The sequence below is a fragment of the Protopterus annectens genome, chromosome 2.part2 (assembly GCF_019279795.1).
Source record: "Protopterus annectens isolate FY-2018-M chromosome 2.part2, PAN1.0, whole genome shotgun sequence".
In the NCBI taxonomy this organism is placed as follows: Eukaryota; Metazoa; Chordata; order Ceratodontiformes; family Protopteridae; genus Protopterus; species Protopterus annectens.
In genome coordinates, this window is record NC_056730.1 from 1,120,760,899 (window position 1) to 1,120,774,938 (window position 14,040).

The 14,040-nt window shown below is 37.5% G+C and overlaps 1 protein-coding gene across 8 annotated transcripts in view; it reads right to left on the reverse strand.

Moving 5' to 3' along the window:
- APBA1 (amyloid beta precursor protein binding family A member 1) overlaps positions 1–14,040 on the reverse strand; it is a 1,810,703-nt gene that overhangs the window by 155,999 nt on the left and 1,640,664 nt on the right. For all 8 annotated transcript variants that reach the window (XM_044064359.1, XM_044064355.1, XM_044064360.1 and 5 more), the window contains 2 exons: positions 9,824–9,910; positions 9,298–9,483 (listed from right to left, as the gene is read on the reverse strand). In XM_044064359.1, the coding sequence (XP_043920294.1) occupies positions 9,298–9,483; positions 9,824–9,910 (273 nt within the window). The remainder of the gene's footprint in view (positions 1–9,297; positions 9,484–9,823; positions 9,911–14,040) is intronic.

Genomic DNA, 14,040 nt, shown 5'->3' on the forward strand with positions numbered 1-14,040 from the left:
ATTTTGTATTATTATTATTATTATTATTTCAGATTATTAGAATTCAGTCAGGGGATTTTTAATTATGTCATATGACTTATGATTTGTATTTAATGGATTAAGATGCTTTACCAAATTGTTCTGAAGTCGTCCCATTTTCAGGGATGAAAGTGCTCAACCATCATACAGTGTTGTTTTATTTTGTTTTATTTTAATTATCATACTGTGTTGCTTTTCACCTTGGTCCAATAAATATATTTATTTAAATATATTTTCCATCCATCGTCCTGGACTCCTGGTGGTTTGTTTTAGTTTTTGGTGCCTGATTGATGCATTCCTTTAGTAGCGGAAATACTATTTGGTGGTCTTGCTGCATTTGACACTATGTGAGCCCTTATTTTTCTGGTTCTTAGTTGGTGTTAGCTCAGGTAGATGTAAAAGATCCCATGTCACTTATCAAAAAGAGTAGGGGTAAGGGTCATGTATTTATATACAAAAAGCTCTTATTTACAAAATATTTATAAATATACAAATATAGAGGTATAACATCTGTCTACACATATTCATAATTTCCTTTACAACTACTCTAAATTTTCATCCCTATTAGACCCCTTCTCCTTTTTCCATAACCATCATATGATTTTACTTAATACTGTTGCTAAAATCCCTTTACCATGAAATATAATTTCATTTATTTTTTCATTCCATATAACATAAAATAACATTTTATCTATACTTTTAACATATTCTTTACTTCTAGTCTTACAATATCCAATGTAATCATATTAATGTTTACTTTATCCACTTCTTTTATATCCTCTAAAACATCTTCTTTACATAGTTTTCCTATACCTTTTTTACTATTTTACATTTCAAAAACACATGTTCCATAGTTTCTTCTTCTTGACAATGTAAACATATTTTATCACTTTTCTTTTTATATGGCATATTTCCTTTTACTGGTAATTTATCTATTACCAGTCTCCACAAAATACTCTTGACATTATACTTCCCGATTATACCATTTGCTTCTTATTTTTATAGCTTTAATTTTTTCCTCTGTTTAGATTTTTCCCATGGTTTTTCATAGTAGCGTTTTATCATTCCATTCTTATACCATACTTTTCTGTCTTTTTCTATATCATCAGTTTTTATTTTTCACAAAAATATTTTGTCTGACTAACACTTTATTTCTTCATGTATACACTCGTTTTCTCTTTTACTATACCCCAAAAGTTTACTACTAATCTCTCATCTTTTTCAAGTATCCACTTTGCACCAATTTACAAAGCTCCTCTTTTTACTGGGTTTACTCTAGAAACCCATACAAATGAAAAAAAAAAAATATATATATATATATATATATATATATATATATATCTGTAATAATTCCTTTTTAAATACAGTTGGTAATATAAATAAATATAAATACACTTTCTAAGTATGTTATTTTCCCACCACTACTGATTTTATCAACGAAATCTCTTTTTCTGAATAGTAGTTTATAAGTTCTCCAGAAAAGACAGGTTTGTTTTATTTCTTCTATTATTTTTGAGAAGGGGAAGTTCTTTGATGCCCCAGACAAATTTCCCCTAGTAGTATAAGTAATACCTTAGGAATCCCCTGAAAAGAGGTTACTAGCCTAGTACAAATAACCTAGTCAACAAATGATAAATAAAAATAAATAAATAATATACAAATGATGATTCAAGTAGCCCATTTTCTAATTGTAATAATATCTTCCAGGCTGGGTGATGCTGGGTAATACCAGACCTTCAAGAAGCACTAAAGCTCTCAGTCTATGGTATGGAGCCTCTGAATGTCACTGAGCAGTCCATCACTCCTTATTACTGCCAAACCTACCAGGTATACTTACTTAATAACTACCAAAATGAAAAAAAATGGCACAAGATATTTAGGACATAAAAATACATTGAGAAACCATGTTGGACAAGAACAAATACTTGCATAATGTATAATACATTAAAAAAACAAACGAATGGAAGAATGTATAATCTGGGTATCTTCTATTAAGAGGAAGACAGATACACACACAGACATACACACACACACACACACACACACACACACACACACACGGTAGGAGGGTAAATGCTTTACAATAGCAAAGTAAAACTATCTTCTGAAAACTACATGCAGGTTGAGAAAAAAAAGCATATCTACTTCATAAATACCATATGGAGGTACAGAAAGCTACTAGATTTTTAACTTGTAGGTAAAAAGAAAAGATTATAAAGTGGCAAAAACCTAGACCTCATAGGCAAAATATTAAACAAATCACAAATATTCAAATTGGGTACAAAACTATTGTAAAAAAAGTATATATCATTGAGAAATTGTAAGAAATTAAATTACTAGGCCATAAAGTTGTTATCTCACAGTTTTGAATGAAGCCAGAGATGCAACGTCTGAATGAAGCTGGTTTGCTAGTTTCTGTAGGAGGAGCAGAAGTTTGTAATTGGTTTTATGACTTCCAGAAGCTGCATCAGATCTGAGCAACTCTTCCTTGATCAGTTAGTATTTGCAAATTAAAGACCAAGCATCATTAGAATAAATACAAAAAAATAAAAACGAAGCTCCCGAAGAACTGCACAACCAAATTTATTAATTAACTGTAAACACTGTTATTAAGCCGCGGTGCTACAGCGATAGCGTTGTTGCCTCACAGCAAGAGGTTCTCCTGTTCGATTCTCGGCTGGAGTGCCTTCTGTGTGGAGTCTGCATGTCCTCCCCGCAGTCGAGTGGCCTCCGAAAGACATGCACGATTGGGCGTGCCTTCGCTGAAGGTTGGGCGTCGGACTGGCAACTCGGCACCATAAAAATCTACTGCCAATCATTAGCAGACCGGAGTTCCACTGTGGCGACCCCTAACTGGGAAAAGCCGAAAAAGACAAACAACTGTAAACACTGTTATTGTTTTATTTAAATGATTGTCTTGGAATGGTTTTCCTGTCTAAGGAAGTTCACTTTACAAGTTGTGAATGAAAGTGCTTATAGTTAATTAATACATTTGTTTAGCTGTGCAGTTCTTCAGGAGCTTCGGTTTTGTATTTATTGTTATTTTTTAAGAAGTTGTGAGTTTCTTTTTCTGTTAGAATAGAAAAAGCTAATGGAAAATGGCATCTGACAGGATCAGAAACTTAAATAAAATATAACAACTGTCCATTTTTACATCCCTTAAGCAAGACTTCAGAAAACAGCTATGAGATACCACAAATAAATCACTGTGGAGACAAGATATTACTTGTTAGGCAAAAGTAGTAATTTCTAAACTTACAAGATAGGTAGATACCAATCATACACTGAATCACCCAAGTCAGTCTATCTACTGAACACAGATCACAAAATACACACTAACATAACCAATGAATGAGTTCCTGGCAGACATTTATTTATTTACTTTTGTTTACCGGGATAGTCCAACTGGGTGAGAGCCCATTTCCAGCAGAGGCCCAGACAGAAAAGCTTCAGAGACAAGTTACAAAATTTTCAATAAACAGTAAATACACACATTATGAAAGAGATCTGGCTGATTACAAAGTAAATTTCTGGTTGTACATAAAATTCTAGTAAGAATACAATCCAAAATATAGCCTAGGGAGCAGTATAAAAATAAATAGACTACAGATAGGTGGAGACACGATTTCCAATATTGGAAATATATAAATATAAGAGAGGGGACAGAGGGAGTTAGTATATACTAGAAAGAGTACAGTAAGTAAAGAGAAGTTAGAAGGGAGAAAATGATGAACAGAAGGGGAGGATAGGAGGTTTTGTAATAAATACATACGTTTGAAATACATGTGGTGGATATAAAATGAGAGAAGAGTAGGTTGAATAGCTGGACAATAGATGGCTTTAGCCAGGAGTGGAACATGGGCAGAGCCAATTGTTACTGAGGAAGTCTTTTAGAAATGTTTTTAAATGAGATGCGTTATCAGTAGTTATGATGGGCTGAGGGAGAGTATTCCATATTTTGGAGATGTAGTTAGAGAAGAGAGTCTCCAGCTTTGTTATTAGATTTGGAGACCTGTAATAAAGATTTGTAGGAGGATCAGAGTAAGTGAGTGTTAGTATGAGGTTGAAGCATTAGTTGAAGGGAGGAGGTTTTATCAGGCTGGTGTACAAGTTGGTGAGTTGAGTGTAAGTTAAGTGATTGGGTAGTTCTAGCAAATTTAGTTGAAGCAAGACAGAGCATTGGTGAGACCTATGTGGTGTGTTAGTGGCAAATTTTGTGATTTTATTGTAGCAGGTTTCAGTTTTACTTAGGTTTGTAAAGATAGGAGAGGCATATCATAGGGTGGAGAGAAGATGAGTTTTAGCAATGTCCTGTTTTGTGTTGCTGGTAAAGAAAGGCTTAATTCTGTACAGTGAACCTAGTGTAATATGTGTCTTCGTTATGTACTGTTATAGGTGTAAGTCAAATGATTGTTGATTATCACACCTAATTTCATTTGGGCTACTGCTGACATTATGGTGTTTTTGGAGGAATGCATTTGGAATGGAGTTGGGGGATCCCATAGTTTGCTGGGGTGAAAGAGCATCAATTTAGTATTGGAAGGGTTCAGAATCAGCTGTGATTCAGATAGCCATGATTCGACTGCTAAGAAGGACTGTTGTGTTGTAAATACAAGTTGTTTTAGTGAAGGTGCAGCACAGATAAGGGTGGACTCATCTGCAAATTGAACGATGGAGGCTAGGGGAGTAGATGAATGGAGTCTGTTGGTAAAATACTGAAAAGTAAGGGACACAGAATAGAACCTTGGGGCACTCCTACGCTGACAGGAAGTAGGGAAGAGAGTTCCTGTTGCCACTTGACAGCTTGCTGTCAGCCAGATAAGTAGCTATGCAACCAAGCTAGAGAAGAGTGGCTATGTTTTAGAGCTGACAATTTGTCAAGTAGTTGTGATGAGGAAATAGTATCAAGGACTTTTGAGAGATCCAAGAAGATGGAAGAAACAAGTCGTCCATTATTTCTATATTGGTTGATGGTGTTGGTGAAACATAGGAGGGAAGATGCGGTGCTATGGCGTAGGTGGAACCCATGCTGTGTGTTAGCTAAGAGGTTATTGGATAGTAGGCAGTTTAAAAGCTGCATGTGGATACATTTTTCTATAATTTTGGAAAGAGGTGGTAAGACAGCAATGGGTCCATAGTTAGAGAGCCTGGCAGAGTTGCCCCTTTTTACAGGGTGATAAGATATTTTCCAGCTTAGGGGTATATAGTATTCTGAGATAGAGAGGTTGATCAGAATTGCGATGGGATAGGCGATGGCATCTGCTGCCTTTTTTAGGAACTCTGTAGTTAGGTTTTCTGCAGCAAGGGATTTGGCCTTGAGTTTGGAGAGTCATTTTTTATGGCTCGTCTTTAAATTACTCTCCTGCACTATTCTAATCCTGACAAAAAGGCTCCGGGGAAGCACACATGACTAATCTGCATTAGCCATGTCCCTGGACTGCAGCATTTGCATGTTGATTTCTCTACTGAGATCTCCACAGTGTTACCTGCTTGAGCCTTCTTACTGCTGTATCCCTACAGCAGTCTTTAAACAGTTCCCTTACAATGTAATAGCAATCCTGCAAAAAACAGCAGCCTAAAATTAAAGCAACAATATGTTTACTTCTGATTAACTTCTGATTCATTACCCTAGAGGTCTCAATTCTGAAAATAAAAACATGGTTAATCATCATACAATCCCCTACACAACGTTGGGTAGTCATCCTGGTTTAGAATTCTAGATATGTATCTGGATATACTTATTTTCAAAATAAAGACATGTAACATAACACATTTCTTACTCTTGTACATTTCAAACAAAACTTGACTGACTGGTGGTTATCCTTGATGTGGACTGTGAATACCAGCATTTCATAGCAAGATACTTAAAAGTCATGAAATATTTGTTGACAAAGCCAAGATCACATGGCACATATTCTGTAGTTCAGTATACCCATATCCATGACTGTGCTTGATCGGAAGATTTGATTTAGGGCATATTTGAGATACTGACCATCATATCTCTCAACTGTCCAGATTTTCACAGAATGTCCAGATTTCTGCCTCATATTTTTGATCTGTTCCTCATAAAATGTCTGTTTTCTGGCATGATTTAAGGATTGAAGTCACTACACAATGACATACATTTGAATTTCGGACTTCATATTCTTCAGAATATGCATGCTAACTCTGTTATTCTAGCAACTCTCTAAGTTTATAAGAACAATATTTAAAATTTCTCACTAGGTTGAGAGGTATGCTGAATCACAATCACTGTTAGTTTATTTGGAAAGATAATGATAGACTCTATTGGAATTTGAGTCTAAATCATACTAGTCTCATACTAGCCATGAGTATTATCTTTAGAGCCGAACAGAATGTTGACTGTTGAGAACATTCATTATCTGGGTGTACAAGCTGAAAAATAAATCACAAGGGCCGTACTACAAATACTACAGAACTTTGTGCACTATGGGTCTGAAGATATTTATAATTTGATAGTAACTTATGGAAAGAACAATGTAATAACTGACAAAACTACTAAGGCAGTGCGGTATATATATTATACATGGAAAACAGACCTAATGCAATCTAGAAAACTTAGGCTAAATAATCCACAGAATAAAATGAAGAGGGTGGAACTGGTCTTTCCAGGCTGGTATAAGAGTGGGTCAGACAAACTAAAATAGTGAAGAACTTTAAATAAGAGCAGGAAGAATCTGACTCTCCCTGTTGTCCCTGCCATTTATGTCAGACATGTAAAGTGTTAAATATGCAAAACAAAAGCAAAAATATTTCTGAGGACACGTTATCAGCTCTTCCAGTACATGATTATATATCTGGTATTAAACAGTTGTAACACCCACTGCATAGCAATATCCTGAAGATTATTATCTTAAGGTTGGATGATTTATTTATTCACTTACTTACAGTTTGTTGACTGGGTTAGTCCCACTAGGCAAGTGACCTTTTTTCAAGGGAGACCTGAGGTGGTATTCATACCGATTAGGGGGAATATAGTCAGATTCTCCAAAAAAATGTTTCCCTACTGTTTTCTTGATAAGTACCATCTGATCTTTTACATCTACCTAAGCTACCAGCTCCAGTTTAGGCTGATGGGTCCTATGTTTAATGTCTCATCTGAAGGATTTAAAGTTTAGAGAGGATGAAGAAATTACATTAGCCTGTTACTAAAGATGCTGACAGACTGACATCCAAGGTCAGAATTATACAAAATATACATATCTGGAACATGGTGCTTTCCAGATCTAAACCAAATTGTTTTCCTGTTAAATGAGTAATTCAACAAAGCTGATTTGTAATGGAGCTATTCACAAACCTGACCAGTAGTGGGCAGTATGATACCAAACAGAAGTTGACATAACACAAATACACTTGAGGCTTAGTATATTATAGCTGTGAAAATGGTTTATCTATGATGTAAAGGAAAATCCAGTTTAATATTTAGTTATTCTGATGTGAGAGTATTTCTGTCTCTGTACTTTCTCCATTGCCAGTGGCTTGTTAAGTGTTATCAATGTTATATATATTTGAATGCAAACATAGGTTTTAACCTGAAGATTCCCTGTAGATTGTAAACCCAGCAGCTTGTCTTTGCTTCTTATAAGCATTTCAGGTTTTTATTTTACACCTTTGTAATAGCCATATGTTCAAAAGTGCAGGAACACAGATCTGATCCACATAAGACAGCTCCTCCACCTCCAAGTCAGATAAATCTGAGTCACCCTGCAGAGACAGCTCCCTTTTCCTTTTAAGGGGGGGGGGGGTCCATTTGGCAGGATCTTCTTCAGAAGCTGGTGGCCTGAGTATCATAAACTCTATGAAGTCTTGCCCCAGCATCTTTGCTTTCGGTGTCTTAGGTCTCAGTCTGGGTCTGGCTTACAGACCTTGAGACATGGGTGGGCAACAAAGACCTCAGTGCAGTTCCCTTTAAGCTCATCCCTAATTACAGTTCTAGGAATACAGCCTTCCCCTTCAGAAACCAGTACTCATGCATCACTGGCTGAGGCCTGTAGAGGGTCTCAGGCCCAACCAATGACAAATATGCACGATAGCCTCCAGAGGGCTCACACTAGACACCTTGACTGAAATACTGCACCTAATCCAACTACTCAATTTATGTAATAAGAATTTATCAAGTGACTTGATCTACCATTGAATAGTCCTAGTTCTGAAATGTACTTACTGAAAATTCCTCATTGGGACAGTAATCCAAAACTCTGGCTACAGGCCAGCCCTGATAATGTAACTGGTGATTACAAGCCATTCACTGGACTGTGCCAAGAAAGATGAAGATGGTGTCTGATGACTGCCTATTACTCCACCAAAGTCCTAATATCAGATGGGGACAGAATCTGGTGGGCCAGGACGGGGAAGGTGTAAGCTCTGGTATTCAGGCTGGCCTTCAGGCTTCTACAGTCAGGAATCCCAAGAGTCAGTACTGCAACAATGAACTACAACGAATATCTAAATCTACTACCCTTTCAAAAAGATGGTATTTTCTGTGATTTTATATGGTAAAGCAAAAAATAGAAGTCTTATACATACTGAAGACGTTCATTCCTGTTTTCAAAGATTGTGGAATAAAGCTGGCCTTAAAACACTAGATGGGTTTGGCATCATGGTTAAGGTCGTACCCTCACAGGCACAAGGTACAGGGGTTTGATTCTGACATCAGGTTACTGGATAGACTTAAAAAAGACCTTTAGGTCAGTTAGCCTAGTATTCACCTATGAACTTATAATTACTTTTTATAATTACAGGTCAAAATGTAACTTCTCTTTTGCCTTTGAACTTAACAGCACAAGCTAATGAGGCTTCACAGATCATTATTCCAGCTTAACAACCTGAACGTTTTATTAGAATATGCTAAACTACTTTTAAAAATGAAACGTTTATATACAGGGATCAAGAATAAGCCCAGTCAGTCAGTGACAGGGAGGCAATCTTCTTGAAGACAGTAGAAAAGTGGTTAAATCCTGTTACTGCACTTAAAAGAAATATTACAACATAGCCATGAAAACAATGCAACTCCACACATAAACCAAAGTTCCAAAAAGTGTAACATTGTCTGGAAACAGGAATGTTACCAATCTGAACTAATTCAGAGTCCGCTGTACTATTCCCAGAGAACTATCTGAAAAAAATGAGGTGATGTCAGCAAGTGTTACAAAAGTACCATTTTACACAAAACTGTTCTCAGATTCCCAAAAAAGAACTTCTTATTTTGAGAATGCTTACAAGTAAAAGGCTAAAATACCAAAGGTGAATGTTACCTACATCTTCGGACTCGAAGACATGGCAGATCATCTTATACTGTCTCTTGCCATCCTGGGAGGGGTGAGAGGCTTCCACACTGTCCTGAGAGTTGGAGCGTGGCATACGCCTACGGGCCATTAGTACTACGATATTCCCAATATCAGCAATATAGGAAATAGTTCGCAAAGGGTGGTCCATCACTGTTTCCTACAGCGGGAATAATGAGGATTAATTTAAAACATAAGGCGACTGAGTTATCCATTGAACAGTTACAATCTTAAATGCATCAATGGTTATGCCTCTGGGAAATACAAACCCAGTCTAAAGGGAAAGCAGTTTGTGGGTAGTATCATCAACTAAAGGGCCTAGCAAACACAATCTTGTTCAAAATTTCAGTAAAAATTTATATAGACTGCTGGGGAAAAAACGTAAAGATCTACCACATACAACTACTTCTTATGATTCTGAGATTTAGTGGGTAATGATGGCATGCCACAAGCATGTGACTACAAAAGACCTTCCCATTTTCAGAAACCATTCATTGTACCTGTGTGTCAGCGTTGAGCACTTTTATTCTCTGAGTAGAAATAAAGAGATCAACCTCTGTCATAGGCTGAGCTTCTCCTTCCGGAGCCTGCAAAATGATAGGACACATTTTAGAAAAATAACACATTTTTATATCAATGCAACAAACAGATTTATGCAAGTGATAAAAATACTACTAAAGTGCAACCGTGGGAGTAAATATGACACACCTAACCTTCTGCCAAGAAGCATGAATTCTAACTATTATCAGTTTGCTTTACTTTCTCCACAACTAACATTAATTTCTCTCCCTCTCTCTTTTTTTTTGATACAGTCATTGGAATTCACCTTTTGTGATGTATAAATATGCACCATTTACCCTAATTCATAATATATAACATCAGTAAGAAACAGGAACATTTCAGCACCACTACCATTTTTACTCCCCAATGTGTTACTAAAATATATAAAAAAAATTAAAAAATATTTTTTTCATTAATAATACAATAAGCATGTGAATTCCACAAACTCAACAATTCTAAGTGATATGGATCAGTTATCAGGATAGTTCTGCAGAGCCCAGATGCTTACCACAATCTGCAAAAGTTTTAGTGATCCAAGACCTACACTTTTGGCATCCTTGATAAACCATATAATACATTCTCTTTAGTGAAACTAATAAACTGGATTTTCCAACATTATGGCAGTACAGAAACAAAACTGTTTACAATGTTAAGTTTAATTTTTTTCAGACTGAACTTTACTACAGTTTCATTAATACTTACCTAATAAAAGATGCATCTGATATCTGTGCATTTTATGTATCTAATCCCTGTACTGCTTCTGAGTCAGAGTCTTGGCAGCAAAGGGTCAACATATCAGCCAACCTACCCAGTTAGCGAACAGTAAGTAAATAAATAAAAGATGACCCAAGAACAGATCAGATTATAATTATGTGGCTTCAATAAATGCAAAGAGCTACACTGACTAGTAATTGCACAAGTAATGATTAGTAAAAGCAGGTACATGATGTTCCTGCTACAGCAACACATCAGTGAGGCAGGCCTCTGTCAGTATTAATAAGGCTAGTGGTACCAGAGATATCAATGCACTGGAAGTACTGGGCAATATGTCTGCTTATAAACTATGTATAAAACCTGTGTTAGCCAGAATGTGTCAGTAGAAAAATGGCACATTTCTGTCCTTACATTACACCAGAGGCAGTGAAGACGACAGTTTACTAGGATTCAAGAAAATGGTGGTAGGTACAACTGTCCCCTCCTTTTCTTTAACAAACCTACATCACCCTTCCCGGATAAGTCTGAAATTATTGTCCATTCACTGCTATACCTACTCATGTACTTAGCTTATTTTAAGGTTCGATCACCCTTGTGTAAATAAATATTTTAACTACCATTCTAAAATTACTTCCTAAAATATGCCATACTCCTTTCTCCAAATAATTTGCTACAAAGCCTTTGAGTATTCTTCAGAAATGTATACATTCAAATCATGACATCCCTATCTATTGCTTCTTGTAAAGACAGCATGCTTTATTATCTCAATCTCTGCAACTGTTCCATCATTCTAATTTCACTTTCTCTACATTCGTAAACTGAAGCCATGGTCTTAATTAGGTTTCATACAAAACGAGTAATTTTATCTCTGGAGTCAAACCCCACCCACAAAGAAGGCTGCACCACATTTTACTTTCCTTAGCCAGTCAGTGCCTCATATCACCGAGTAATGTGTTTAAACTCTAACATAGTCCAAACCCTAAATTCAACAGCTTACTCCAATAATATCTACCTACGGAAAAATATCAGTTTCAGACTGTTAAGACAGTAAGATACAAGTGAACACTTCCAGATGCTGAAAGAAAAGTTTTCACCACATTTCTGACATGATCCTTAATTTACTTAAATGATACCTAAAACTTCTCCCATCATCTTACACCATATCTTAAGATGTTTTTCGTGATTCACTGTTGCAGTCATCACATTTGGGTTATCTGCTTGCAGTAGCCCTCAGTCGGCCTGATTATCAAAGTCTTGGGTCCTGCGTCGGCTGCTGTCTCATCTTCCATGACATCAGGTAGTCAGGGTTATAAAGCATGCAGCCGATGCCATTACCCCAGTCTTTCTTGCTGTGCGGTGCCTGAAGCAGAAGCAGTTCGCAAGTGCCGGTCGGCAGACTCCTGAAATTTTCATTTTCGAGTTTCAGAACTGAAGTCCAACTAAAGCTAAGTACCCTGTTGGGAAAACTTTTTCTTGCTCTAAACCGATGTCAGTAAAAGTCAATAATTGTATTTCTTGTGGAAAGCAAATACCTCATAAAGATTTTCATTCATACTGTATTCCTTGCCTAGGCCCTGACCACGACGTACCTTGCTGTCGGTTTTGTGCCTTATTTAAACAGCGAACTATTCATCGTCAAGTATATTTACGCTTCTAAATATTTTGGTACTCGGTTCAATTATCCAGATATGTCTTTGGTAAGCCATCCGACTACCGACATTCCGAAAAACTGTAAAGATAAAGACAGAGACAGGCCGCCTAGGTCCAAAGCTGCCGCCGACGCTTCTCCTAAGCTAGTTACCAGTTTGCCGGTACTCAGTGAGGCGCTTTCGCAGCCCCTGATAACCACTACTTCAAATTTGCAGGTCTCTGCTGAGACCCATTCAGAGTCCGGTATGTTGCGAGATGCTTCAACTGTCAAACCTGCGGATGTCTCTACCTTGGATGGGTGTGGAGCCGCTGTGCAGGCACCAGCTTCTGAGGGTGTATTCAGGCCTACTGACTTGCATATTAAACTGACGCCATCTTCTTCTTCAAGGCTTAAATCTCGAACCATGCCTAAAAAAACGACACCCAGACCGCATGGTCAGGCCTCTATGCCTAAAAAACAAATGATAAGAATGCTTGAAGACCTTATTACTTTAATCAGGGGAAGCCAACCTCCCCCTCTAAGAGGACTGAATTTGCCTATGATACTTTTGATCAGGATTCTAAAATTTCTGTTTCCTCTGATTACCAGGGTTTACCCTTATCTACCTATGAGGATTCTGATGCTGAGGACACTATTCCCTCTGCTTCCTCTCCAGAGGATTTCTCTTTTGGTGAAACTTTACATACTCTTAGGGAGCATTTCTGCTGGGAAAGCCAGGATTACTCTGATTCTAAAAAGAGGCTTAGGGGTTTCTTACTCCTGCCCCAACACAGGCCTTTAGCTATCCCCCCTGTACTGGACATTGTTGATGATGCCTTTTCGGAATCTAGCTTGGCCCCTGATTCTTTACCTGCTGCTCCCAGAAAACCTGACAGATATTACAGGGTCCCTGACTCTCACAAGTTCCTCTTTAAAACTCCTACTGCAGATCCTGAGACCATTTCACAGGGACCCAAGGGCATTAAGGCTACTACTGCCAAAAATCCTAACCCCTCTGATAGAGATTCCAGGGTGTTGGATAGATGGGGTAAGAAGTTATACACTTCTGCAACCTTGGCCATTAGAGCCTTAAACTGCCAGTTTCATATGTTAAAGTATCAGCAGCATATTATTGGACTGCTTAAACAGAAAATGATGTTGATTCCTGACTGTGCTGAAAATAAGGATTTACAGGATTTAATGCATTCTGCTGAACAAGTTGGAAAACATACTTTGCAATGTGGTTCTGATTCACTAGAAGCATCTTGCAGGGCTGCTGTCACTGGGTCTCTACTTAGAAGGCATGCTTGGTTTAAGGAGCAATCTTTGCCAGATCTTGTTAAAGCTAAATTGCTGGATGCTCCCTTAAATCAGGACCACCTGTTTGGCAACAAAACAGAAGAAGTACTGAAAAAGATGGAGGAAAAAGCTAAATCTATGCAAACTGTTAACGATTTCCTACAGGTACAGCCTCCTAGATTTAGTAGGCATTGGCCCTCTAAGAATTGGTCCTTTCCTGCCTCTTCCAGGCCTTCTCAGTCCAAACCCAGAACCAGCAGAACACCCAGGCTTCAGTCCCAAGGTATGCACAGGACTAAGCAATGGGGGGCTCCCACTTCCAAATCAGGGAGTAATAAGACTCCCCCCTATGGTAAACTGTCTCAATGGCAACTTTAAAACTTCCAATCCCTTCTCAACTGACTGCTCCTTTAGGGGGGAAAGATTGCTCTGCAGACAAAAAACTGGGAACTAATTACCCAGGACAAATGGGTTTTAAATATAGTTTCCCAAGGATACAGATTTCACTTCCAC